The sequence below is a fragment of the Pelophylax lessonae genome, assembly GCF_965119305.1.
Source record: "Pelophylax lessonae genome assembly, chromosome: 6".
Classification (NCBI taxonomy): Eukaryota; Metazoa; Chordata; class Amphibia; order Anura; family Ranidae; genus Pelophylax; species Pelophylax lessonae.
This window is the reverse complement of record NC_138773.1, coordinates 204973799-205001669: the sequence shown is the minus strand read 5'-3', so window position 1 is coordinate 205001669 and position 27871 is coordinate 204973799. Positions and strand designations below refer to the sequence as shown.

Below are 27871 nucleotides of genomic sequence, written 5' to 3'. Positions count from 1 at the left end.
GGGGCGGGGGCGGCGACTGTCGGAGGACTCAGAGAAAGGAATTTTACAGGTAAGATTTTACAAAAATTCAGTTTTCTCTTACGTCCTCCGACAGTCGCCGCCACTTCATATTTGTCACTAATGGGGACGTCCCATAGCAGTGTAGACATGAGGGGTGGGAAAAAAGCAGCCGCGCCTAAAGCAACGCAGTACCCACATCAGAGAAAGGAACCTTACCAAAGTAAGAGAACCAACTGGGCAACAGGAAAACGTGCTCAACAGGAGCAACAACCCAGGAAAGAACAAGTAACCTAGGGGTAAAAACACCCCAACAGCCAAAGGCCCAAACAAGGGACCCTAAGGCACTGCCGCACTAAGAACTTTACGGCCAAAGGAAGCATCTGCCGATGCCTGAACATCCACTTAGTAAAATTTGGAGAAGGTGTGAACGGACGACCAAGTCGCCGCCTTACACACCTGGGTCACAGAAGCCTGATGACGATAGGCCCAAGACGTACTCAGAGACCTGGTAGAGTGCGCCTTCATAGGAAAAGGAGGAACCTTCCCCCCAAAGCATAGGCCTGCACAATGGTCTGTCTGATCCATTTGGCGATGGTCGCAGCCGACGCCGCCATGCCCTTCCGAGGACCCTCAGGAAGGACAAAGAGAATCCGACCTGCAAAAGGATTTAGTCGATGACCGGTAAACCCTGATCGCCCTAACAACATCCAAGGAATGCAACGCCACCTCCTTCGGATGTTTAGGCTTTGCGCAAAGCGAAGGCAAGACAATGTCCTCATTGAGGTGAAATTCCGAGATCCTCTTCAGAAGAAAGGAAGGGTTAGGTCGCAAGACCACCTTATCCAAATGAATCACCAAATACGGAGATTTGCAGGACAAGGCCGCCAGCTCCGACACTCTGCGAGCCAAAGTGATCGCCACCAAGAAGGCAACCTTCTTGGACAACAGAGACAACGAGATCTCCCTGATCTGTTCAAAAGGAGCATGTTGCAACACGGACAGAACAAGGTTCAAATCCCATGGAGGCAAAGGCTCCCTCCTAGGAGGGACCAAATGTCGCACCCCTTGAACAAAGGTGCTAACCAAAGAGTTAGACGCCACTGGGCGTTGAAAGAGAACGGCCAGCGCAGAAATCTGACCTTAATCGTGGCCAACGCCAAACGCTGGTCCACGCCCGTTTGAAGGAAAGCCAACACTCTCGACACCGAGTACGAGCGAGGGGAATACCGCCTGGACTCACACCAGGCAAAGTAAGCCCTCCAAGTACGGTAGTAAATCTTCCCCGAAGAGGCCTTCCTAGCCTTGATCAAAGTGGGAATGACCTCAGGGGAAAGACCCCTATCCTTCAGGACCTGGCTTTCAACAGCCAGGCCGTTAAAGCCAGCGACTGTAAAGCAGGATGGAATATCGGTCCTTGAGACAGGAGATCTTCTCGAAGTGGCAGACGCCACGGAGCGTCGACCGCCAGATTCACAAGGTCTGCGTACCAAGACCGGCGAGGCCAGTTCGGTGCCACCAGAATCACCGTGTGCGGTTCCGAGGCTAACCTGCGAAGGAGCCTGGACAGCAGCTGAATCAGTGGAAAGGCATACATCAGGCGATACTGATGCCAGGGCGCCACTAACGCGTCTGAGGCGTCTGCGCGAGGATCGCAGCGTCCTTGCCACGAACCTTTCCACCTTGTGGTTTAGACGAGACGCGAACAGGTCCACATCTGGGGACCCCCACTTCGCGCACAACATCTGGAAGACATCCGGCTGAAGGGACCATTCCCCCTGGTCCAGGGTCTGGCAGCTCAGATAATCCGCCTGCCAGTTCTCCACCCCCGGAATGTGAACTGCAGATATCGCCGGGACGTGCGTCTCGGCCCAAGACAAAATGTCGGCTACTTCCCGCGCCGCTCGGGCACTCCTGGTGCCCCCTTGGTGGTTGATGAAGGCCACCGCTGTGGCATTGTCCGTTTGTACCCAGACTGGACGGCCCTGAAGCCTGTCCGTCCAACGCAGAAGACAGAGATTTATTGCTCGCAATTCCAGAATGTTGATCGGAAGGGAGGATTCCTCCTCCGACCAAGTTCCCTGGGCGGACAGAACGCCCAGAACACCACCCCAGCCGGACAGGCTGGCATCCGTGGTGATCACCGTCCACGACAAAGGACGAAAGGACTTGCCCCCCCGACACCGCCGGGGAATGGAGCCACCACAAAAGACCCCTGCGGGTGAGACGGCTCAACGACAGCCGCAGATCCAGAGATTGCGGACGCCCGTCCCACTTGGCCAGGACCTCCGCCTGAAGCTCCGTGTGTGAAACTGGGCGAAGGGAATCGCCTCGAAGGCCGAAACCATCAATCCCAGACACCTCATACACGTCCGGAGGGACGAGCACTGATTGTCCCTGAGGGACCTGACTTCGCACTGAAGTGTCCGAAGCTTGTCTTCCGGCAGGAAGACCTTCGCTTGAACAGAGTCCAGTATCATCCCCAGGTAGGGAAGACGAACCGAGGGACACAACGTTGACTTTGGAAAATTTATTGTCCAACTGAATTCCTGCAGAGTTCGCATCGTGATGGACAGGTCGTTCACCAGGCCCTGACTGGTCGCGGACCGAATCAGGATATCGTCCAGATACCCCAGGACAGAAATGCCCTGGGCCCTTAATAAAGCCAGAACCGGCGCAAGCACCTTGGTGAAAACCCGCGGAGCCGAAGCGAGACCGAAGGGTAACACCACAAATTGGTAGTGATCCTCCGCAATGGCGAATCGAAGGTACCTCTGGTGACCCTCGAAAATGGGGATGTGAAGGCATGCATCCTTCAAGTCGATGGAGGCCATGAATTCCCCCGGAACCAGGGCAGCCACCACTGATCGCAGGGATTCCATGCGGAACTTGCGAAACCCGCACAAAGCGGTTCAGAGCTTTCAAGTCCAGAATCGGACGTACCTTGCCCTCCTTTCTGGGCACAGTGAACAGATTGGAATAGAACCCCCGAAATCTGTCCCGATGAGGCACCGGGACCACCACTCCCTGGGCCCACAGGTCCCGCACCGCCAGGTGCAGGTCCTGCAATCGCTCCGGAGTCAGCTGAAGGTTTGAGGGGAAAAATCTGCCCACCGGCCGAGAGAGAAACTCGATCTTGTATCCAGATCGAACGATTTCCTGAACCCACCTGTCCCGAATGCGGTCGAGCCAGGGTTGAAGAAAACCGAGCAAACGTCCCCCCACCACAGAACCGGGTGAGGGCGTCCCTTCAGGCCGCATTGTTATGGGCAGCAGACCCGGACTGGCCGGACTTCTGCTTACCCGCCCACGGCTTCTTCTGGGAGCCTTGTCCCTTGAAGGGCTTGCCCTTATAGTGCGACCGAAAGGCACGAAAGGACCCCTGAGAGGCCCTAAACGATGTATTCTTCTTACCACGAACAAACTTATTCTTGTGAGTTTGGGGCAAGAGAGTGCTCTTACCCCCAGAAATTCCCTTTATCAGGGTATCCAAGGATTCGCCAAAAAGGCGAGATCCCGCGTACGGCAAATTAGCCAAAGTCTTGCGAGAAGATTGGTCAACAGACCAACATTTCAGCCATATCAGACGACGGTTCAAGACCGCCACACTAGAAAGACGCGCAGCCAAAGGGACCATATCTAAGTCCGCATCACACAAATACATGACACCCTGATGAATTTGATCCACCATAGCCAAGGTTGTCGGCGGGGCAGAGTCAGCCACCAGGGTGCGCCTGAGCACCTGCGTCCAATCCGCAACAGCTTGGGCTGCCATAATGGAAGCAAAAATAGGCTTCAGCATAGAACCAGCAACCGTATAAGCATGACGGGCCAGAGACTCCAATCTCCTGTCCGTCGGGTCCCGGAACACCGGGGTATCCTCAGCAGGGATCGCAGTGGATTTATTCAAAATCGCCACCGCGTGATCTACTTGAGGCGGCACACACCAACGCTCATCAGTGGCGGGAGTAAATGGATAACGCAGTTTGAACCTACTCGGCACAGCAAAAGGCTTCTTTAAATTGCGCCATTGCTCATCAACAGCGCGCTGAAATTCCGTAGAGCAAGGAAAAACCTGCGATGTTTTGCGCTTTCTTTGCGTCCCATAAGAGGACATCAAAACTGGAGGACATGGTTCATCCTGTAAATGCAGCGTTTGCTTGATAGAAGCAACCAACTCATCCATGAGTGCAAGCTCTTCAGACGAGCCAGGGGGAGAATTATCAACCCCTTCCACCTCAGCCTCCCCGTCAGACCCCACAAGGTCTAGAGATGAGTGAGACCCTGAGAAGGGCACTCCAGCCATAGCAGCCCCATCGCCCTCTGAATCAGAGGAAATAGACACTCTGGGCCGTTTTGTGGATCAATCAGCCACCAGCATCTGCACCTGAGCAGCTAAGTTTGCCACAATAGTGGCCAGATCAGCACCCTCGGGGGAAGCAGCAGCCCCTTGGCCCCCCACCAAGGTGGGAGGAAACTTGCAATCCTGAGAATCCATGCCCCAGTAGTATTAGGAAAAAAGGAGTACTGCCCCTTTAAGATCGCAGCGAGCGTAGCCCACCGCACCCACTGAATACACCGACCCCCACAGGGACAAGAAACTGGGCAAGGAATACAGGAAAAATGGGAAGATAAAAACCTGGAGAGATCACCCAGGCTGCTGCACCGATCGCTGTCCCAGAGCAAAAGGAAGTGATGCAAGACTGACCGCCCCTATGAAACCTATGTAAGGCTACACAAACATGGCCGCTCGGCTGAGGATTCCTTGGGCAAACAGAAAATGGCGCCGACATGTGGCCTGATCGATCGCCGCCAAAATGGCGGCGTTTGGCGCCAAAAACGCCGTGCATTACCACACAGGACCGGCCACCATGAATCTGCCGCAAAAAAATGGCGGATCGCCGCACAGTATGCCCAAAATCTGACTGCTTCATGCTTACACCCAGCAGAGCGGGAGAGCCCCCCCCTTCACAGCCCACACACAGGCAGCAAGTCCACGCAGGAACTGACAGGGAGCACAGCACCCACACAGACATGCAGGGTCACACAGTCCCAGACTGACACCCAAATAGACAGGTCCCAACATAGAAGTACACTTACCAGTCCGGATGGCGTGGGGAGCCTGCTCCAGCGACCAAACCGCTGCACTGAAGACAGGGAGTGTCGCAAGCATGACGCAGTGGAACTGCGGTGCGAAACCGCAATGGCGTCCAGTGAGGTAGCCACCTCACCGATAGCATCCCTGCAGTGAACAGGGATGGGTCGTTCAATGTGCCAGGGTAAAACCTAAGCTGAACGCTCGATGGCAGGCTGGGAAGCCCCTGGCCCTGAGCCCTGGGATCCAGGGAGGCCAGACTGAGACCCAGCTCCGCACGATCATCTTCATCCGAAGAAGCTAACTAATGCTGAAAATCAACAGCTAAGTAAAAGAAATAGAGAAAAAGACTCAAAATAAAATCAAAAAGAGAATAGAGGCTGAGACAGAGAGCCCCAGCACAGGAACAGCCAACCTACTCCTAAGCTAGGCATTAGAAACTGAGTTGGGAATGCAGGAAGCAGGGAGGTGTTGACTGAGGGGACCACCCCCTGGGGGTGGGATATGCTAAAAGCTTTGATATTAATATATTCTGTTGCCTAGCTACTCCTACGGAGCAAAGGTCAATAGCCCCATTAGTGACGAATATGAAGTGGCGGCGACTGTCGGAGGACGTAAGAGAAAAATAAATTGGCAGGTGTTTACTACTGCTTTAAGTAATCTTGTTTTTCTTTTAAACCCTTAAATATATTAGACTTTTTTTAGTGCATGGCAATGGAGGCCACTGAAACATTGATTTGGAGAATATTTCATTCACAATTATTTTATGATACATTGGCATCAAAAACCACTGACACCCCTCTGAGCGTATTGTAAAAAAATACAGTGGGGAGGAGGATGTATATTTCCAGAGTGCGGTTTTATAAATTGCAGTTTAAAAACATACTTGGGCGCCTGTGAGTAGCTGTGATGCATATGTGTCAAGTGTCAGGGACCACTAATCACGATGGAATAATTTACTTTAAAAGGGGTGGGGAAGGGTAAGAAGAGAAAGTATAGAATAAAAAAATGCAGCGGTAGAAGTGAATAACTTAAATAATGCCGCTTAGATAAGTAAATAAATGTCCAAAGAAAACACAGGAGTTGTTTAAATAGTACAGTAGTTCCACAGCTGTGTTGATTAATCGGAATCCTACGAAAACCCGGTGACACCTCACACTCTCAGATCCTGCTTACCAGATAGCCAGTGAACCCTTATTAGAGTGGTCAATCTGCGCTTGTGTGTATTCCAGCTCATCAGCATAAACGATCACTTTCCAACACAAAGCACAATCCGGTATACAGCACAGCCCGAGGTGGCTGTCACTGGGGCAAATTTCAAACACTCCAAAGCTAAAGACAGGTTCAGATAGATAAAAACAAAGATGGCCACAAGAGTGCATGCGTAGTGGTGTGCGTACGTCCGAGGTATGCACACCACTATGCATGAGCGGTCGAGGATCGGCCATTTTTGTTTCTGGAACTGTGGATTGCTGGCGTCTGTAATGCCGCTACATTCTCGTAGTGACCTGAGAATGTGTGAGTGCTATACTATTCAATAAATAGCTGCTTTTAAACAATATTACACTATTCAGGCCATCTTTGTTTTTATCTATCTGAACCTATCTGGAGCTTTGGAGCGTTTGGAATTTGCCCATTGACATCCACCTCGGGCTGTGCTGTATACCCGATTGTGCTTTGTGTTAGAAAGTGATCGTTTAATGGTTTATGCAGGTGACCTGGAATACACACAAGTGCAGACTGACCACTCTAATAGGAGGTCACTGGCTATCTGGTAAGCAGGTTCTGAGCGCGTGAAATGTCACTGGGTTTTCACATTTATTTACTTGCTTATTTAAGTTTTTCACTTCTAGTGCTGCAGTGTTTATACTACATTGTTTGTGTGTTAATGTATCTTTGCACAGTGCAGCTTTTTTCTATTGTATTGTATCTGGAGCGGGTTTACAGAAAGAGAAAGTGCCCCTGGCCACCGATTGTACTATTGTTTTTTCACAGGTAAAGAAACGAAAGGTAAAGATGAGCAAACCCAGACTTTTGGTATTTTTCCTCTTTATATATTAAAGAAAAAGATTAAATACCACTAAAAGAAAGCACAATCTGCCTAAAAAAAAAATATATATATATATATATATATATATATATATATATAATTCAATTAAATTAGGAACAGTATTTTTTTTGACCAAGTATTTGTTGGTTAAACTATCACAGAGCTGAAAACTTAAAAATGTCCTGGTAATGGAGGGGTAAAAATGGATTTTTGTAAAATCTTACCGTAAAATCCTTTTCTCTTAGCTCATTGACAGACGTAGTCCTCGGTGATACAGCACCTTCGGGTTATGTTGCCTCCACAGGAGTAGGACTAGACAGGAAATAAAATGCTCTGGCCACACCCTAGGGGCAGTCCCAGAGGGTATATCCTCTCTCTCTCTGCCTCAGCAAATCAGTTATGTCATAAAAGCAGTCTTTAGAGAATTTAACCCAACCCAAAAAAACAGAGGGGCGGGTACTACGTCTGTCAATGAGCTAAGAGAAAAGGATTTTACGGTAAGATTTTACAAAAATCCATTTTTCTCTATCGCTCATTGACAGACGTAGTCCTCGGTGATACAGCACCTTCGGGAAGTCCCAGAGCAGTATCACAAATGAGGGGTGGGAAAATGGAAATCAAATCCAAATCTAGAAGGCCCAACCGGTGCCAACTAGAAGTTTACAATGCTCATCCTTAATGATGAGACTCAACAAAAAAAAATTTTCAAACAGAAAAAAAAAACCCTCGAGGTAGACCACCGGTCTCCTCAAATTGCGGCCTGCAAAACCTTGCGGCCAAATGAGGCATCCGCCGATGCCATCACATCAATTTTATAAAATTTTGTAAAGGTATGTACCGACGACCAGGTGGCCGCTTTACATACCTGGACCACTGACGCCTGATGGCGAAAGGCCCAGGAAGTACTGAGCGCTCGAGTGAAGTGCGCCCTAACAGGGAACGGAGGATTCCGACCCTTAATAGAATAAGCCTGTACCACCGTCTGACTGATCCATGTAGATATGGTCGCGGCAGACACAGGCAACCCCCTTCAAGGGCTATCCGTGATCACAAAAAGTGAGTCCGTCTTACGAAAACCACTTTAGGAAGGAAGGATGGATTCGGAAGAAGAACCACCTTATCCCTATGAACCACCAGATCTGGGGAACGACAGAATAATGCGGCCAGTTCTGACACCCTGCGTAGAGAAGTAATGGCCACCAAGAAGGCCACCTTCTGGAAATGTAAGCAAGGGAATCTCCCTAATATCTTCAAAGAGAAGTTTCTGAAGAACCGACCACACTAAATTAAGATACCAGGCGGTAAGGGTGCGCGCACTGGCGGAGCCAGATGTCGCACCCCCTGGATGAAATTCCGCACCAAGGAATGATTAGCCAAAGGTTTCTTGAAAGAAGATTGCCAACGCCGAAAACCTGACCCTTGATCGTGCTCAAGGATAGTTTCTGCTCAACCCCTTGTTGCAGACAGACCAAAATTCGGGTCACCGAATAGGTCTGTGGGGGAAATCCAATAGATTCACACCATGCAATATAAGACTTCCATGTGCTGGAAGTCGCTTTCCTTGCTTTAACTGGAGGTAGGAATAACTGAAGCTGACACTCCCTTGTCCTTCAGTACCTGGGTCTCAATGGCCAGGCCATTAAGCCAGCGACTGTAAAGCAAGATGGAAGATCGGTCCCTGAGACCGCAAATCCTCCCTGAGAGGAAGTCTCCAAGGAGCGTCCGCGACTAGCCTCGCCAAGTCGGCATACCAGGCTTGACGAGGTCAATCCAGAATTTCCAGAATAACTGGAATTCCCTCCACCTCTATCCTGCGAAGAAGTTCCCGCAGCAACTTGAGAGGATGGAAGGCATGCCGTAGCTGATACTGCCCCCACGGGGCGATCAGCGTTTCTGCTGCGTCCGCTAGAGGATCGTGGCGCGAGCTACAAACTTCCGCACCTTCCTGTTAGGCCAAGGTGCCAACAGATCCACATCCGGGATGTCCCAATGAAGGGACAGCTAGGGAAAAAACCTCTGGATGAAGAGGCCATATGCGATTGGATCCGAATCGGGCTGCTCTAGAGCTGCTCGATCCAGTAAATCAGACAAAATCTGATCGCTCTCAGTTCCGATACCCTTATTGGTAATCTGGATACTATCGGAAGAAATGACTTCCCCTGGTTGAGCATCGGAGACTTCCTGGTCCGCTCGCTCAACCGGATCCGATTGTCCAGGGAATCGGAATTCTGATTCCATTAAAAAAGAATCTCCTTCAGGAGAATTCGGGTATGAGACTGGGTATACGGTACTGCCTCTAAGAAGGCCACCATCAGTCCCAGCCAATTGACGGACAGCAACATCCGAATCGTTGACTGAACCTTCTGGAGTTTCCCAGCAAGGAGAAACTCTCTTGCCCAGGATGTATCCAACCTTAGGCCCAGATAGTTCAGTCTCCTGGTGGGAACCAGGGATGATCTTTGGGAAAGTGAAAAAAACGCTGATGTCCTGTGATGATGGGGATATAAAGATAGGCATCCTATATGTCTATGGACGCCAGGAAATCTCTTTTATGCAGGGAGGCCACCACTGTACGGATGGACTCTATTTCTTCCCAAGTCCAGATTTGGACGCACCTTGCCCTCTTTCCTGGGCATTGTGAATAGGTTCGAATAGAACCCCTGAAGCCGTTCAATGTTAGAAGGGCAGAATCGCACCGGTGGAAGTGATCGAAACTCGATCCTGTGTCCTCCAGAAACCGGTGAAGACACCCCCCCCCACCCCAGAGATGGGTAGGGGCGCATCAGGCTATATTCTTCAGGCTTGGCTGAGCCGGACTTTTTGTTTACCCGACCAGCGCCCTTTGAAACCCCTCTAAAGGGGCTTTGGAGGGTTTCGCCTTATCGCCCGCCCTCGCGGAACGAACAACTCTATATGAGCAGAAAAGGAAGGTCCTTGTTAGTTACGAGGTCTTTTTATCCTAACAGTCTGCAAGACAGCAGGTGGTACCGTCTATCCTATAAAGAGGAATTCCTCAAACGGATAGCACCTAGCCATGCGTTTGGAAATAACAGGGGTTCGTTTCAAAACGACCCCATTTGGGTAAAGGAAAATCCTTCGCCCTTTTGGTAGGCTAACAAGTACCAAAAAGGAATCTCAGTCTCAGCTACCTCTGCCGGTGTAACCTCAAGACTAAAGGTTTCCCGGACGGACACAACTAGTGCATCCACCACTCTTGTGCTATGGCGGAGGCAGAAACGTGCTCCTCACTGCTGAGGAGATATTACCTGAGACAACAGCCCCCTAAGAGGGACCTGCAACTGCATTGACCAGTTCCGAATCCGTATCTGAAGTATCTGATAAACAATAGGGGTAGGCGGGGGTCGCTACTTGACCCCCGTCCCTGACAGGCCACCTCCACCCGGGATACCAAAGACTCCAAAATTGCCGATAATGCATTAAAAACAAGTGGGGTACTGGAGGGTCCTGCGGCCACCTTGAGGGGATCAGGTGGGGATACCTATGCAGCAGGGTCAATGATTATACAAGACACTTGCCAGCGACAAAAAATGACAAAGTAAAAAAAAAAAAAAAAAAAAAAAAAAAACTTTTTTTTTTTTTTTTTTGTGTCCCCCAGTCGCAACAGCGCCCCTCAGTGTTACCTGCCTTTTTGGACCCCACAGAGAGAGAGAGACAGACCCCAAGGCTCATCCCTGATGCACAGAAGTTATCAGCTTGCTCAGTGCTTGTCTTGTTACAGACAGGAAGTCTTTGGCCCTATTTCCTGGGTAAAAGATGCGGCTCCGCCCCTTAACACACCTGCCGGCTCCTCCCCCTGGCTCCATGAGGTGTTTGAGTCACCTCAAACATGGCCGCCCCCATGCTGGAGACACGAGGCTACACCAAAATGGCGGCCTCGTGCGATCTACCAGACAATGGCGGCGGCCTGCACAGAATAACGGAATGTCTGCAGAAGGATCTCGGCCTCACAACCCTTCACCCTCATGGTGGTCAGCGTGGTCGGAGGTACCGGACCCTAGCGGGCCGTATGCGGTCCGCTGCTTAGCTGGAGGAATGATCTGGAATGCAGTATACATGTATAGACATCGCCCTGTGGCTACTGACAGGTAGGATACCTTATACTATCACAGTAAAGTTCTAGTACTGCCACTGACTACAATCATTTACACATCTTTACAATTAGATTATCAGCTCCGAAACCAAGCCTCCTGGCTTCTTGTACACAAAAATCACACTCAATTAGGGGGATCTGTGACATGTTGTAGGATAGAGGGGAACCCATCCTTACCATTACAGAGAGGGGCCCGCGTTCACCACAAGACCCGTCAGGGGGAAAGGGGGAACATACTACTCACCATACCGGAACCAGGCGGGCGCCAACTCCTGACAGTACCCCTCTCCACCTAGGTAGGAGGGCTGTCGACCAATATGGGCGCCGTGACTCATGGTCTTTGGCGTTTCAGCGAGACGTTTAACTCGCAGGGTCAGTCCCCGTCCAGTGGGACTATGTCGCGGCCGACCCAGCGCGGAGCTATGGCCTGCACGCGCTCGTAGGCTGAACTGGGGTGACCACTGGATCTCAACATCCAGCCCGTCGCCCAGTTCAGCTTTCTTGCTTGAAGATCTCACAGGAACACTGGAGAAAAAAAGCTGTCTTAAAAAATTATTTTCTAAGAAAAAAATCCTGCCAGGACCGAAGATCCCAGCAAGGTATCTAGGTCCTTACTCCTGACTAGACAGAAAAAAACTGATTTGCTGAGGCGGAGAGAGAGAGGATATACCCTCTGGGACTGCCCCTAGGGTGTGGCCAGAGCATTTTATTTCCTGTCTAGTCCTACTCCTGTGGAGGCAACATAACCCGAAGGTGCTGTATCACCGAGGACTACGTCTGTCAATGAGCGATAGAGAAATAAAGGCTAGTACTCAAGTGTGTCAAGATTTATTTTATCTGGTTTTATCTAAAACAATTTTTTTTTTTTTTTTAATCTTAGGAGTAAACCGGACTGGAGGCACAACAGGAAAAATAAAATCTTCTTGACCACAAGTCATCCATGATACACATGCATAATGCACAGCAACATAGAGGTGGTCTACGTGCACCAGTTATGCGTCCATGAGTAGCAGAGCTTTCTGTGCCAAGAGTGGGTTTCCTGCATGCTCCCAGCCCAGCGACCAAGCTGTCAAAGACCGCTCTTGGTCTCTACCAAAGATCAGGAGCCAACGGAACTGGCTCCCGATCATGCGACCACCAATCACATTGGTCATGTGACAGGCCAATCCTTTCCGTCACTGGGGCATAAACACGCTGTTAAAGTAATGTAATGTAAAAGTAATTATAAGCTGGGCAGGAAGGGGTTAAATGCACTACCCTTAGCATAGTTTGTCTGGTTGAAAAAAAAAAAAAAAAAGTCAATTTAGTTCAACCAATAAAAGGGAAAAAAATAAATTATACAAATCCCTTACCCACAGCTGATCCAGAGGAAGGCAAAAACCGCAGAAGAGCATTATCTACTATGCAATTTACTCCATCAGGGGAAAACAATTCTTACTGGTTCCCCAAGAGGCAATCGGATATTCCCTGGATCAATTTTACCGATAAATATTAGTATCCAGTTATATTTTATATACAGTATCTCACAAAAGTGAGTACACACCTCACATTTTTGTAAATATTTTATTATATCTTTTTATGTGACAAAACAGAAAAAATGACACTTTGCTACAATGTAAAGTAGTGAATATGCAGATTGTTTAACTGTGTAAATTGGCTGTCTCCTAAAAATAACTCAACACACAGCCATTAATGTCTAAATCGCTGGCAACAAAAGTGAGTACATCCCTAAGTGATAATGTCCATATTAGACCCAAAGCGTAAATATTTTGTGCGGCCACCATTTTTTCCAGCACTGCCTTACCCCTCTTGGGCATGGAGTTCACCAGCCCTTCAAAGGTTGCCACTGGAGTCCTCCATCGTGACATCATGGAGCTGGTAGATGTTAGAGACCTTGCACTCCTCTACCTTCTGTTTGAAGATGCCCCACAGATGCTCAATAGAGTTTAGGTCTGAAGACATGGTTGGCCAGTGCATCACCTTTATCCTCAGCTTCTTTAGCAAGGCAGTGGTCGTCTTGGAGGTGTGTTTGTGGTCATTTTGTTAGAATACTGCCCTGCGACCCAGTTTCTGAAGAGAGGGGATCATGCTCTGCTTCAGTATGTCACAGTACATGTTGGCATTCATGGTTCCCTTAATGAACTGTAGCTCCCCAGTGACGGCAGCACTCATGCAGCTCAAGACCATGACATTCCCACCACCATGCTTGACTGTAGGCAAAACACACTTGTCTTTGTACTCAACCGGTTGCGACCACACAAGCTTGACACCATCTGAACCAAATAAGTTTATCTTGGTCTCATCAGACCAAAGGACATAGTTCCAGTAATCCATGTCCTTAGTCTGCTTGTCTTCAGCAAACTCTTTGCAGGCTTTCTTGTGCATCATCTTTAGAAGAGGCTTCCTTCTGGGGCAACAGCCATGCAGACCAATTTGATGCAGTGTGAGGCGTATGGTCTGAGCACGGATAGGCTGACCACCCACCCCTTCAACCTTTGCAGCAATGCTGGCAGCACTTATATGTCTATTTCCTAAAGACAACCTCTGGATACGACGCTGAGTACGTGCACTGAACTTCTTTGGTTGACTACGGCGAAGCCTGTTCAGCGTGGAACTTGTCCTGTTAAACCACTGTATGGTCTTGGCCACCATGCTGCAGCTCAGTTTCAGGGTCTTGTCAATCTTCTTAAAGCCTAGGCCATCTTTTTTTAGAGCAAAAATTCTTCTTTTCTTTCACTTCCAGTGACCAGTATGAGAGAGTGAGACCGAGAGAACACCAAATTTACTACACCTGCTCCCTTTTCACACCTGAGACCTACATTTACCGTTATACAAGCTGTAGACTCACTACTTTACATTGTAGCAAAGTGTCATTTCTTCAGTGTTGTCACATGAAAAGATATAATAAATATTTACAAAAATGTGAGGGGTGTACTCACTTTTGCGAGATACTGTACATTCAGAAAAGAACCCAGGCTTTTTTTAAAGCAATCTACTGAGATGGACAGAACCAGTTCTTGAGGAAGTCTATTCCACATTTTCACAGCCCTTACTGCGAAGAAACCTTCTGTGTGATAGCTGTCACACAAACAAGTACCCCCCCACTGGAAGATTATCGTTCCATTCCTTTTTGAGTAACCTCCCAAAATTCTTAGAACTATCTTCACTTTCAGTACTGTTAAGAATGATCACCAGGACAAACCGAATTGGTGAACCTCCCAAGTGGGAAAAGAGCAACTTTCGAACGTTCGAACCCTTTCTGACTCTAAAAGAGCATTAAATATATATATTATTATTATACACCATAATATGAAAAAATTAAGGTTGGTGCTATGAAAATCTTCATTTTACTTGCCAATCCCCTTACAAGTGTTAAACTGATTACAACAAGCAGAAGATATATTTTTGAGGTTTAGGTACCCCTGGTTGAAAAACTATGGTTTAGCTCCCCATACAAGACCGTAAAGATCTGCTCCTTCATTAAGGACCCTAAGAGATGGAGAGTAACATTGTAGTGTGCATTATCTCTAAGGGATATAAAGGACTGCTAGTCTGTCAGACCATGTAGCATTATTATCTGTCTCAATATCAGCTTATAAGCTACATGTGAGTGGTGCTGCAATGCCCTGACAGTCCTGCTGTTCAGAGATGAGGCTAAAGCTGATGCTAGCAAAATTACATGATATTGGTGAGCAGGCTAAAGAAATCAGCTGGCACCAATGACAGGCTAACACGCTGCAAAGCAAATTGAAAATGACAGAACTTGAACGGGAACTGAAAGTTAGAATCTACTAGCATGACAATAATATGTAAAATCTGTAGATGAAAGGTTACAGTTATTGTATTGACAAATTTGTGGCTTTAGATTATCAGCATTAAAGTGGTTCTGAAGCAAAAAATGTTTTACTACCTTAATGCAGCCCCTGCATTAAAGTAAACATTTTTTTACAGCTGTCCTCCCCCACCTCACCTGCTAACCCAAGTTCTCAATCGATCCAGCACTATGCACAGCTGCAGCTCTTCTCGCCTCTCTTCCTCTTCAGAGAGACTCAGGCAGCAGCAGGAGTCACTGGCTCTTGCTGCTGCCAATCATACTGTCAGAAGGAAGCAGGGGGCAGGGCCAAGCCAAGCTGTGTGTGTCCATAGAGGGCGGCTCCATGAACACACACAGCTTGGACGCAAGCACGCACACATGCCCACATAGCAAGTTGCTTGCTATTGGGGCACACAGAAGTGGATGAACCAAAAACACTGGCGGGGGACCCCAGAAGTAGTTCAGGGCCACTCTGTGCAACGCTACTGAACAGAGCAGGTCAATAAAACATATTTTAAATTTAAAAAAAAAAAGTCTTTATTAACACTTTATTATAGGTCCCTTTCACAAATATCATAGAATTGTTCTATAAGGAAACTGTTAACAGCTTTAACAATATCCTTAAATCCTAAAACCTTAAAAGCTCTATGAAAGGTAGAGAGCATGACAGTGTATGAATAACACACCTTGAGGTTCAACTCCTTGACTTTCTGCACCTTCCCTGCCCATCTGTCCTACTTGGTAGTAGGCACTGTCAGCACCTCGCAAGGTTTCTTTTCTCTGCGCAGATAGGTCTGGGCTTTTCCCACCTGTGCCACGAAAGAATGACAAGACCCCTGAAGGCTTTTTACCTGAAACCAAGACAAAATCAGTGCTTTTATTAAAAGCCTATTTAAAAATGCAAAACTGGTTTGCTCAATACATTACCAGAAGGAAAAATTATAATATGAGTTAAGTAAAACTTTGGTTTCTCACCAGGTTCTTTACCAGAGAAAAAATAGTCACTAGGACAAACCGAGAAGGTGAAACTCAGCTTAGCTGAGAGCAAAGGGAATACAGAGCCTCTTAGCATGGCTTTGGATCCGATTTACCTTTCTCACCAGACTGGCAGTGCTTATTGCAGTGGAAACTAGAAACAGGCTAGATCCTGTTAGAAAGCATTCCCCAGCCTCTCAAAGATTTTAACACTAGCTAAAGAAAAGCAGTAAAACAAATAAAACACACTGATTTAAATAAATGCGTACTGAGTAAAATATGTAGCTACCTTCATTTAGCACTCATTCTCCAAAAAAGTTTGTTACCTGACCTTGCCAATGACTTGAATACTTTCTAGATGTCTGACCAGGAACAAAACTGCATTCTGTTCTCACCACTGAAGTCCACTGAGGGACTCCAGAAGTCTGTATTCTTTGGGTTATACTGCTTACTAGAGGACTAGATACTAGAAAAAAGTAAGTACAAAAAACGATTTTCTATCTGGTCTTCTGAGGGACACTTGAAGCCTTTACCTTCAGGATGGCTAAAAGCAGTCCTTTCTTCCTAAAAGAAGCAGTGGCTAAAAGACTCTCACAGCTCAAACCACATCCAGATAATTGAGGGAAATTTCCTTTTGGTGAACTGGAGCTGGACAGAGAACCCAAAACAGTGTCCTTGTGCGAGTAATGTCTGAGTTTCCTAAGGGCCAGAAAATTGGGATGTGTAGGGTAGGTAGGCATCTTTCAGGTCTCCCTGATGATGTGAAATAATCACCAATGTGATGTGAACTTTTATTTAGACCCCGTGCCTGGTTGCTTACAAAAGGAATGCCGTTGGACTGTGAAGGTGTTACTACCTGTAACCTCTGCCTTCTTTTAAAGGGGTAAGAGGGTACTCTTCCCCATAGTCACCCTTTGCATGTAGACGTACAAGAATTGTCTGAATAAGCATCTTTCCCTCAAAAAGCAAGCCCCTGCTATTTGTAGAGAAATTCTATTGACTAAAAGTTAAGCCATAGGATTCTAATCAAGGGGACAGACCATGCAATAAGTTAATATCCAATAATGAAAGTTGCCTTATAGAATCCCCTAGGTATCTACTGAGAAGCTCAGGACTCTAGAAAAATCTTAAGTAGCTACCAAATTGCAGGATCTTCCAGATTAGATTCTCTGGAACAGAGCACCCGCTTCACCCAGACCTTGGCAAACTGCTATAGCAGCCACAGAAGGCTGCAGTGCTGCTTCTTTAGGAGAGAACGACACCCTAAAGAGGGTTTCTAATGTCTAATCGTTGGCATCTTTAAAGACCAGGACATCATTCAATGGGACGGTCAAGGTCCTGTTTAAATAATTTATTAGCCAGTCAACAGCCAGGATACCCCTTTTTTTTTTTTTTTTTTTTATATTTTGGATTTTTTTACTTTATGGTCGATCATTTTGGTATTGCCTTCTCTGGATGAGCCCAATAGAGCATACATCATATTTCGCAAGTAAACGTGCACTCTAAAGGGCTTGGAATTGGGAACAACTGTTAGAACCCACAGCCATGGACTTTAGGGAAAGAGGATTCAAGTAGCGATGACTTAAGGTTAGTGTGACACATTTACCAGGAAACTCACAGTAGCCTTCGTTGTCTGAGAGAACCCAGGGACTCTGAGATTCCCTACGGAGAGTATTCGTCTATAGAGGGTTCCTGATCCTAAATGGCTTCCACTTCTTCCTTCTCCTCTAGGGGAACTTCCTTTAACATGCCATCCTCCTGCAAAAGGGGTAGAGGGAAAGAGGAGCGCCCACCCCTGCTTTCCAGGCTAGTGAGAGCTCCTGAGAGCTGGTCTCCAGTCCAGAAATGGCTACATAGAATATTTCCCTTGACACAAAGGAAGAGGAAGACTGTGCTCCTGAAACAGGGGAGATATCAGATAAGGTCCTGGATTCAGAGATAATCTGATCTATCGGGGAGCCATTGCAGGGCAAATTTTTCAAGGGGACATTTCTACCTAATGAAGGAATCTAAGGGGCTCCATTGTACTTCTCCCCACCTCCTTGCCTGCCAGAAGCTTTGGCTTGCTGAGGGATGACATAACCTGTAATCCACTAGAAAGCAGGTACTAAGCTGAAATGTGGCAGCTTATTCCAAACCACTAAAGGTTGGTTCACTCCAGAAATTTCACAGGAAAGCACTCCACATTCCCATGGAATTCACATGCAATTCAGTGATGTGACATTTAAGCTTATTCATTTTGAGTGGGCTGAATCACACCAGACTGTAGCAAAATTAGTGCATGCACTACTTTAAAATCACAGAGAAACAGAATTACTTCTGTACAATGCGATCCAGTGTAGACAAATGCACCCCGTTTTTTACCTGCATTTGGGGTGTCATTAACTTAACATTGATGCTTGCTGCAGATCACAAATGCAGTGAGTTTTGAAAACCGTAAAGGAAATGTGCATAGATCGCGGGTTTCCGTCACCGTGTTCTGATGTGAATGGGCACCCAGGAAAAAGCTCCTCCCAAAAATATATGTGCGCCTGTAATTGCTTTGCCCTGATGGACAGAAGTCAACTTGCTCAGTGGTCATGGAAGGCATTATAGCTATGATATAAAGTGGATGCTGTTGAGTAGTGTGAGCAAGGAAGCTATAAAACCAAACAGGACACAAAATGGCTGACCGGCCCACCCCTTTAAACCACTGCCACAGACTGTATATCACTCCATAAGGAGAGAAACAGGTCCTGATGCCATCCTGTGCCTCAAAACACCACACACAAAGGGAACACTGTAAGGGGTTGTCACAACTCTACATAAAAATAAAGTACTCACCAGTCCATGCTGCAGAGCCTAATAGGCCCAAATGTCACCTGTCTTGTTGGGCAACCCTGCAGGACCTTCAGAAACTAGATTTACCTCCAGAAGGATCACTGCCCTGGACCCGTAGAGCACCCTGCCAATGAAATCACTGGGTATGTTTGTAATCAGTGGTCACTACCTGCAGGATCCAGCGCTTAATGGCAGGCATTACAGGGGGTGTATGGCACAGTCCCAAAAACAAAGTCCCAACAAAAAAAGATCTTTAGAAAGATTTGAAAAGCATACATCAACACTAGCACAAAACTGAGGCTTAGCTGTGCTGAGAGGGTTTATGCCTAGGCAGAGACTTTTTTCAGGCCAATGTCCATTCACCTGAAGGTGGGAACATAACCCATGTAGCAATGCGTAAAATAAAAATCATGCACAAAGCAAACAAGAGAATGAGAATACAAAATACGTAGAAAAACAAACCTCTATGCCTTCAGAGGAGAAACAACCTGATTGAGGAGTGGGAGTTTGCTATTCTACCTGCTGATTTAGGCCTGCACTGCACACTGAACCTATTCTGGGGAGGGAGGGGTCCATTCCTGCAAGTGGAGATTGATGTGGAGCCTTGTTACCTGGCTATTGATGCAAAGACAAAACACAATGTGACCTTTGTGATGGGGGTCAGATAAATAGGGTGAGAAAACACCTAAGAGGGGAGGTGATGGATCCTCATTAAGAGCACCTCTTGAATACAGTCTGCACAAGGAAAATCTGCTTTTGTCAGCACTTGGACTTATGTTTAGTTTTTGTTGGTTTCATATACATTCTGCATTTTTAAAAAGGTGGCCACATGTGTAATATTCATTGATTTTGTCACTTTATGTATACTCTGTCACGGTTCAGTGTAATATCTTTTATGGTTCCATAGATGGTCACATGATTTTTTTTTTTTTTTTATCACATTCATGAATATTTAATATGTTGTAGAACACCACACTTATATTTATAACCGATGTAGTAATGACTATCCACTCCTTTGATGTATGATAAGGAAAGGGACTTTTGTTCTTTAAACGATTAAAGGGGGGAAAGAATTTGCAGGCTGCTCATTAGGCATGTTCCGCTAAGATAGTTGCTCTTGCCACTAGAAGGTTCCATGATTTTGTCAAGCACTGGCTTGAAGAGGTGGTGGTAATGGAATGCCGTAAGGATCAAATACATTTTATACAAAGGTTCTGCAGTCCAGCACTTTAGCCAAAGTGCCCTTCCTGTATGCATTGATATGAGACACATGCGAAACCTGAGGTGGCAGGCTTCCAGCAAACTATCACAGTTGAAATTGAATGCTACATCCATAACCTCTGAGCAACTCCCCAGGGGTAAGTTCATCAGACAAAGTCTGGAATGGCTCAGAATCAGAACACTCTGGCTGATGAGGAAGGCGGTGCAAAGGCCACAGACAAATTAGATATAAAATCTGCAAGAGGGCACGGAAAATAGCAAATACCTGGGTGGTTTCAGTCACAAAATCTTTCCTGATCATGGTAAAAACCTCAGCTTAAAAAGGTTCAGCCACCCCCAATGAATCCAAGGGGGACTCCAAAGATATAAGAGACTAAGAGCAAAGGATGATTCCAGGCTGCAGACATTGACACTTTCCGTAGGCAAAGATAAGAGGGCAAGGCCTCAGGTACTCAAATCCGGGCAGCTGGTAACAAATGAGGGTCTGAAGGTGACCTGGGTCACTGTAGGAAGGCCACAAAAACATACCAAAGTTCCATATGGGTCTTTGCAAGTTCAGGCAGCATGGGGAGGCACTATATGGTGGGAAAGAGCACGGATGACTGGGCTGGCACTGCTGAAGGCAGCAATGTAACCCAAAAGTTAAAGATTCCCTGTGTCCCTCAATGAACGCAAAATACATATTTTTGTTTATTTAATCTGAACATTGTACAGATTAAAAAAAAAATAAAAAAATAAGTTAGTTATGTATTAATTCAAAACCAGTATTAATGTTAAACATTTTAAAGTGCAACTAATACAAGTACCCGAAATTGATGTGGTATCAGTCTCTGGAAATTTTCTGTACAGTAAAATTCAGATTCGGAGAGGGAGCAGCAGCAATAGGAGCAAAATTGGTGGTTTACATGCACGTGTTAACAAGCAACATGCAGAAAGGAGTGAGCAGAAATGTCGGAAGACAAGCATACTATTGTCAACAGTATGTGATTTTTCTGGTATTTGAAGGACACCATGCCTCAAAAAGAAATCTCTATAAACTTGCATTACATTCAGTCAGCCAATGAAAGGTACAGTCTATAAATGTATTGTTCTATAGGGAACTGTCTTTTTTGTACTTTGATAGAAAAAAAAAAAAAGCCACAGAAACTTGCATGTGAACTTTCTGATGTGACCATTTCTTTTAGAGAAGAAGTCACTTTAGAAAGAAATCCTAGTGGTTAAGAATGAGAAATGTAAATTCATTTACCAATCTGTTAGCTATGTTTACAGCAAATACTTTTCCAATGTATAATACACTGAGTGGTTCCAGCTTTTACTATCTGGTAAGCTATACACATGAAATAATAGTTAACCTACTGGCACTCTGCGTTTCTACATCAGCTGTGCGGGTTGACGGTGTCAAGTTCGGTTCTGGTGCTTTGGCTGGGCTGCTGGTTTTTGGTCTGCTTTCAATCATACTGAAAATGAAAAACTAAGAATGTTAGTTGTAAATTTAAAAAAATCCTGTACTGTTTACTGGCTGTTTTAGGCCTCATGCACACAGGACGTTTTGCTAGTTCTCATAGAAACCTTTCCTCCTGGCAGCAGAGTTTATGCAGAAAAAATGCTTGACGCTTGTAAACGCATGTAATGCATTTAACCACGCCAAGCACTTGGAGATTAATACATTTCATTTAGCAGAATAATAATTTTTTCTGACCACTGAAATGAACACTCTAGCACTAAATGCACCTAGCGTTACTGCGCGTTTAGACGTGTCAAGCATTTTTTTTCTGCCAGAACGCCACTGCTCCTGGACACGCTGGCTGTTCTGCCTCTAAACTCTTCTAAATGCCTATGTGTGCATGAACACATAGGCTAACATGCAGGGGCATTTAGAGGCAGAAAAAAAAAAAAAAACACAGAATGCCCCGAGCAACCACGTGAAAGACGACCAGTGTGCATGAGGGCCTTAAAGATCAGACCCCCCCCCCCCCCCCATTTGCCTTCAAATGTAAAAAAAAACTCAATGTTTTACATGCTTCATTTTTTTTTTTTTTTTAATGGTGTATTGCTTTCTTTTTAATATAACAAATGTTGCATTGACTTCCAGCCCAGACCTTAAAAAAAAAAAAAAAAAAGTAGAGAACTACTGCACTTTTTATGAATAAGTTGGATGTGGTTTGAACCTCTCTAAAGCATTCAGAGGTACTGGAAGTTCATTATGATTCCTACACTCTGTTTTTTTTCCCTTCCATGTTGAGTCATTCCTCTCTGGTTATACACCCAAGGTGCATCCTTATGGGATTTCGTAGAGCACTATATGCAGTTCTTAAAGGAAGTGCACAGAAGAGGGGGCTATGCTTCAAAAATTGTGCTGACTGAAACTTGGACAAACCCCACTAAAGTCACTACTCTGATTCATTCATTTGTGTTCATTTTAGTGTGAGCTATTGAGCTCTTTAAAAAACAAACTTTATGAGAAAATATATTAGCATGCAATATTTGCAATTTACTTTTTAAATGATTAACCAATGCCGAAGATGTATTGCAAAAAAACATTATACATTCTATTACCCACTTCAGCTCCGGAAGGTTTTACCCCCTTAATGACCAGGCCGTTTTTTGGGATACAGAGCACTGCCTTGCTTTAACTGACAGGGGGAGTGGATGCTAAAACACAAGATCTCTTTTCCTCCCTGACACAACAGCGGCCTGCCTTTTTTACATAGGCAGACCGCTGTTCTGCGATTGGCTCCTGCTGTGTCCAATCCCAGCGGGAGCAGCACACACGTGCCCCCGAAAACCTGTGCACAAAATCTTGTACATGTACGTGATTTAGCGCAGCCGGGTCGCCCTGCTGCAATATATATGGGGCAGGTGGTCCAGGAGTGGTTAATGCATGCAGGGTGAATTTACACATATGGTGACAGGCGTAACGTGCTGAATAACCCACCGCAGTCGGAAACTAACAGCATCCAGAGAAGTAAAGCACTCCAGCAGCAGTGTGAATTCAGCCTTACTGAAAATACATTAGAATTTAACTTCAAAATAGAAAAACTGTAACAGCGTACACAGTGGTGTAATATTAACATGGTTATTAAGGAGCAATTTTACTACAGGTATGTATTTTGAGTAAACCGCTTTCCTTAATTATACGTGTACTTGAAATTTTAACTTTTTTTTTTTTTTAGCAACTAACCTTTCATGGTAAGGTTTCAAATAAAAAATAAATAGAACACTTCTGCTCTACTAATGACAAGTAATAATTGCTTCCACTGGGAATAAGACCTGTACATTCTGTCAGTTCAGCAAAGTCCTGCAGCTGATAGGCTCATCACACATTCTATCATAAATACTGCATAGAGATACGAAGAATGAAACAAATGCTTTAGTCTGGCCGAAAATACATTTCTTCCTGGTTAAAAAAGGGAATATAAAAACGATGACAATAACAAACATTTAAATGATGAACATACCTGGTAGGAAGGGAAGCTTCTTCCACACAGCTTTTCACAGATACTTTGGACAAATCATCCAGTGCGTTCCTGTATTCTTTACAACTAAAAAAAACAAAAACAAAAAAAACTCCATTAAATATTATATATATATATATAAAAATATATATACAGCTTTAGAAAACAATAATGGTATTTTTGATTTACCGTAAAATCCATTTCTCTGATGTTAATTGATGGACACAGCTCCTGGTATTCATAACTGCCCCTTACAGGAGTAGTACACTAGGCAGAAAAGAATTCTTGCTACACCCATGGGCAGTCCCAGGGTGTGTATTACTCCCTCTCTCTACTATAGCCACTCAGTTTTGTTACAAGCAGTGTCAGGAGAATAATAACTCCACAGAGGGGTGGGTGCTGTGTCTGTCAATGAACACCAGAGAATTGGATTTTATGGTAAGTCAAAAATCCAATTTTCTCTTTCGTTCATTGATGGACCCAGCTCCTGGTATTCATAACCATTGGGACGTCCCAAAGCAGTGTTAAACATGAGGGGTGGGAACAACCATAAAAACTTCCCAAGGCTAAACATTAGCCAACCAGGCAACAAGAGCTAAACCAAAACAACTGGAGCCCACCTGAAAAAAACAATACAACCCCAAAGAGGATCAGGTCCTCTTAAAACAGCAGTCTGCAAAACCTTGCTGCCAAAGGAAGCATTCACAGATGTCAACACATCCACTTCATAAAACATTGTAAAAGTGTGCACCGACGACCAGGTGGCCGCCTTGCAAACCTGTGTCACTGACGCCTGATGATGGAAGGCCCAGGAGGCACTAAGCGCCCTAGTAGAGTGCGCTTTGACAGGTAAAGGAGAAACCTGACCCCTGATGGAACAGGCCTGAACCACCATCTGTCTGATCAATCTGAAAATGGTCACAGGGGAAGTGGCCAACCCTTTTCGAGGTCCGTCCGGGAGCACAAAGTCTGACTTTCTGAAAGACTCCGTAGCTGCCAGGTACACCCTAATTGCCCGGACCACATAAAAGGCATGCAAGGCGATTTCCTTCGGATGTTTAGGCCTTGGGCAAAAGGCAACATTATGCCTTCATTCAAATGAAAATCAGAGACAACCTTTGGAAGGAAAGACAGACAGGGGCAAAGAACCACCTTATCCCTGTGAATTACCAGATAAGGTGAACGACAGAATATCACCGCCAGTTCCAACACCCTGCGCACAGAGGTGAAAGCCACCAAAAAGGCCACTTTCTGGGACAGCGAAAGCAGGGGAATCTCCCGAATGTTTTCAAAGGGAGGCTTCTGTAGAGCTGAAAGCACCAAATTGAAATCCCAAGGCAGCAACGGAACCTGCACTTGAGGGACCAAATGTCTGACACCCTGAAGGTACGCACCAGGGAGTGTGTGGCCAAAAGTCGTTGGAAGAAGGCCTGCCAAAGCAGACACCTGGCCGTTGATGGTACTCAAGGCCAATTGCCAATTTCTGTTCAACCCCCTGTTGAAGATCCGTTAGGATCCAAGCCATCCCCGGTAGGATTCGAGCCTTCAAGAAGGAGCGAGGATGAACCTCAAGCGACTCATACCACGCAATCTACATCTTCCACGTACAATAGTATATCTTCCTAGAAGTACATTTCCTAGCTTTCAACAGTGTAGGAATCACCATATCAGATAAACCTCTATTCTTTAGCAGGTGGCGTTCGACAGCCAAGCTGACACCGTAAAGCAGGATGTAAGATCGGTCCTTGGGACCGCAGATTCTCCCTAAAAAGGAACCTTCCAAGGAACGTGGGCGACCAGCCACACAAGATCGGTGTACCAAGCCTGACGAGGCCAGCCCGGAGCAACTAAGATGACCGGAATGCCTTCTGCCTCGACTGCGTAGGAGTCTGGGCAGCAGCTTGAGAGGAGGGAAGGCGTAAATCAGCCAATACTGACCCAAGGCGCCACCAGCACGTCTGTGGCATCCGCCAGAGGATCCTTTGACCGAGCCACAAACCTCTGCCCCCTTGGTGATTGACATACGCCACAGCCGTGGCATTATCCAATTGAATGCACACTGGCTAACCTTGAAGAAGTTCTGTCCAATGATCCAGGCACAGTCTGATTGCTCGGAGTTCAAAGACATTGATCGGTATTCTAGACTCTTCAAGAGTGCAGATCCCCTGAGCAGAATGCGGTCGCAGATGTGGAGGACCAAGTGATCCTCAGCAGAGAGGGAGAGGCCCCCCACCAGACTCACCACCCGCAGAAACCAGGGCCCGCAGCCACCAAGATAATGCACTACACATGCGGCGATCAGGACGTAAAATAACCCAGAAGTCAGCACCAGGTGATGAGGAGGGGCTCCCATGGCTAAAATCGCCGCCCACAGGGCTCCACTGTTGTGGCCCCCGCTATTTCCAATGGTAAACCACAAGAAAATGGCCGCCAGACTACACAAACATGGCCGCCGTATATAGGAATACACAAACTACAACAAAATAGCAGCCTTATGCAGCAACACGAGGCATACTGGGACCCAGTAGGGAAACCAGACCTTATGAACAGATCCAGGCAGGATGGGGGGGCCATGGCAGGAGCCCACTAGGTACAAGCCCCCCCACACAGTCGATCGTCCGGTCACCGGCAGCACATCCCCCTGGCCCCCAGCGCTAGTAAGTGCCCTGCCTCCACCCCAGGAACAGTGGCCAGACCACCCAAACAGCCCCTACATATGTGGAGGGGAGGGGCAGGTGAGGGACTCGGCAAGGGGGGGGTGCCTGCAGGAACGAGGGGTCAGACTGTCCCAATGAGGGGCCCACAACCACCCCAGAACCCTTCAAGGGGAGAGGGGGTGGGGGACAACAACTCACCATACCAGGAACCAGACGAGCACCGCTCCAGACAGAACCCCTCTCCATCTAAATGGGGAGCGGTCAGTCAGGTGGAACTCTGCGGCTGTGGCCGAGACCTGGTCGTATGCAACCTCGTGAGATTTTTAACTCGTAGGCCAGCCCCCGTCCAGTGGAGCTATATTGCGCGACACATAGCATGGAGCTGAGGTCTGCATGTGCACTGGCCAGATAGGGATGACCACTGGATCTAGATTATCCAGCCCGTTGGCCAGTTCCGCAGTTGCTTGTAGATCTCACAGGAAAAATCCAGGAGAAAAAATATCTAAAAAGAAAAAAATTTGGCATGACCAAAGATAACAGCAAGGAACTAGGTCCTTACTCCTGACTAGGCAGAAAAAAAACTGAGTGGCTATAGCAGAGAGAGGAAGTATACCCCCTGGAACTGCCCATGGGTGTAGCCAGAATTATTTTCTGCCTAGTGTCCTACTCCTGTAGGGGGCAGTATAACCCAATGGCTATGAATACCAGAAGCTGTGTCCATCAAAGGACGAAAGAGAAGAAATACTTTTAAATAAACCAGAATTGCTTCCTAAAACTCAACAAAACAGACATATTGTACCCTACTAAATGTTTTTGTAGCCACAAAGCAAACTTACAGTAAACAGCTTTGAACATTCTGTCCTAAATATGTAAATTAAAAGTTGATTAAGCAGGCATAGAATTTATCCACATAACATATTCCAGTCTATAAATATTTTATCGACCCACAAAGCTTAAAGTGATGCTAAAACACACACTGATTTACATGATCTCCTTTTTCTGTATGGGGATGACGACACTGTAATCGTTTTAATAAAGAATAGCCAAGCAGCTTTTTCCTAGTCAATATACAGCTGTTACATGCAAAAACACTAAGTGACTGCGCCTAGGTAATGATTCCTATCGAGGAATTTTCAATCACAGATAAATGCTAAAAAAGTGACAGCGTTGTATAAAAGGTATTTAAACAGTTTTCCCATAATATAAAAAAACCCTTTGAAATCATTTAGCCCCCGTTCACATACACGCGACGCTACTTCGCACCGCGACCTCCGAGGTCGCGGTGCGAGCAGCGCGTCGCGACCTCGGAGCGGCCGCCACGGACTTCATAACATTAAAGTCTATGGCGGTCGCCCCAAAGAAGCTCCGGACCCTTTTTCTAAGTCGGAGCGACTTGTGTCGCTCCTATTAGAACGGGTCCGCAGCTTCCCTATGGAAGGCGACCTACGGCGACCTGTGAGGCAACCAGGTCGCCTCACAGGTCGCCTTAGAGTGAACAGGGGGCTTAAAGTGCTAATGCTGTAAACCAAAACATAAATACCGTATGTCATAAAGTGCTTGACAAATATTGTATCAACAATGTGATTCAACATACTATATGACAAAAAGCGCTGTAATGCTCAAAAACTTCCAACATATACTTTGGTGTAGAAAAACAAATGAGAGTTCAAAGTACA

The 27871-nt window shown here is 46.3% G+C and overlaps 1 protein-coding gene across 3 annotated transcripts in view; it reads right to left on the bottom strand.

Annotated features, from left to right (window-relative positions):
- Positions 1–27871, bottom strand: part of PIKFYVE (phosphoinositide kinase, FYVE-type zinc finger containing) — a 583956-nt gene that overhangs the window by 165466 nt on the left and 390619 nt on the right. For 2 of the 3 annotated variants that reach the window (XM_082260055.1, XM_082260057.1), the window contains 3 exons: positions 23542–23625; positions 21440–21540; positions 15754–15918 (listed from right to left, as the gene is read on the bottom strand). In XM_082260055.1, the coding sequence (XP_082116181.1) occupies positions 15754–15918; positions 21440–21540; positions 23542–23625 (350 nt within the window). The remainder of the gene's footprint in view (positions 1–15753; positions 15919–21439; positions 21541–23541; positions 23626–27871) is intronic. The other variant, XM_082260056.1, reaches the window with a different exon arrangement.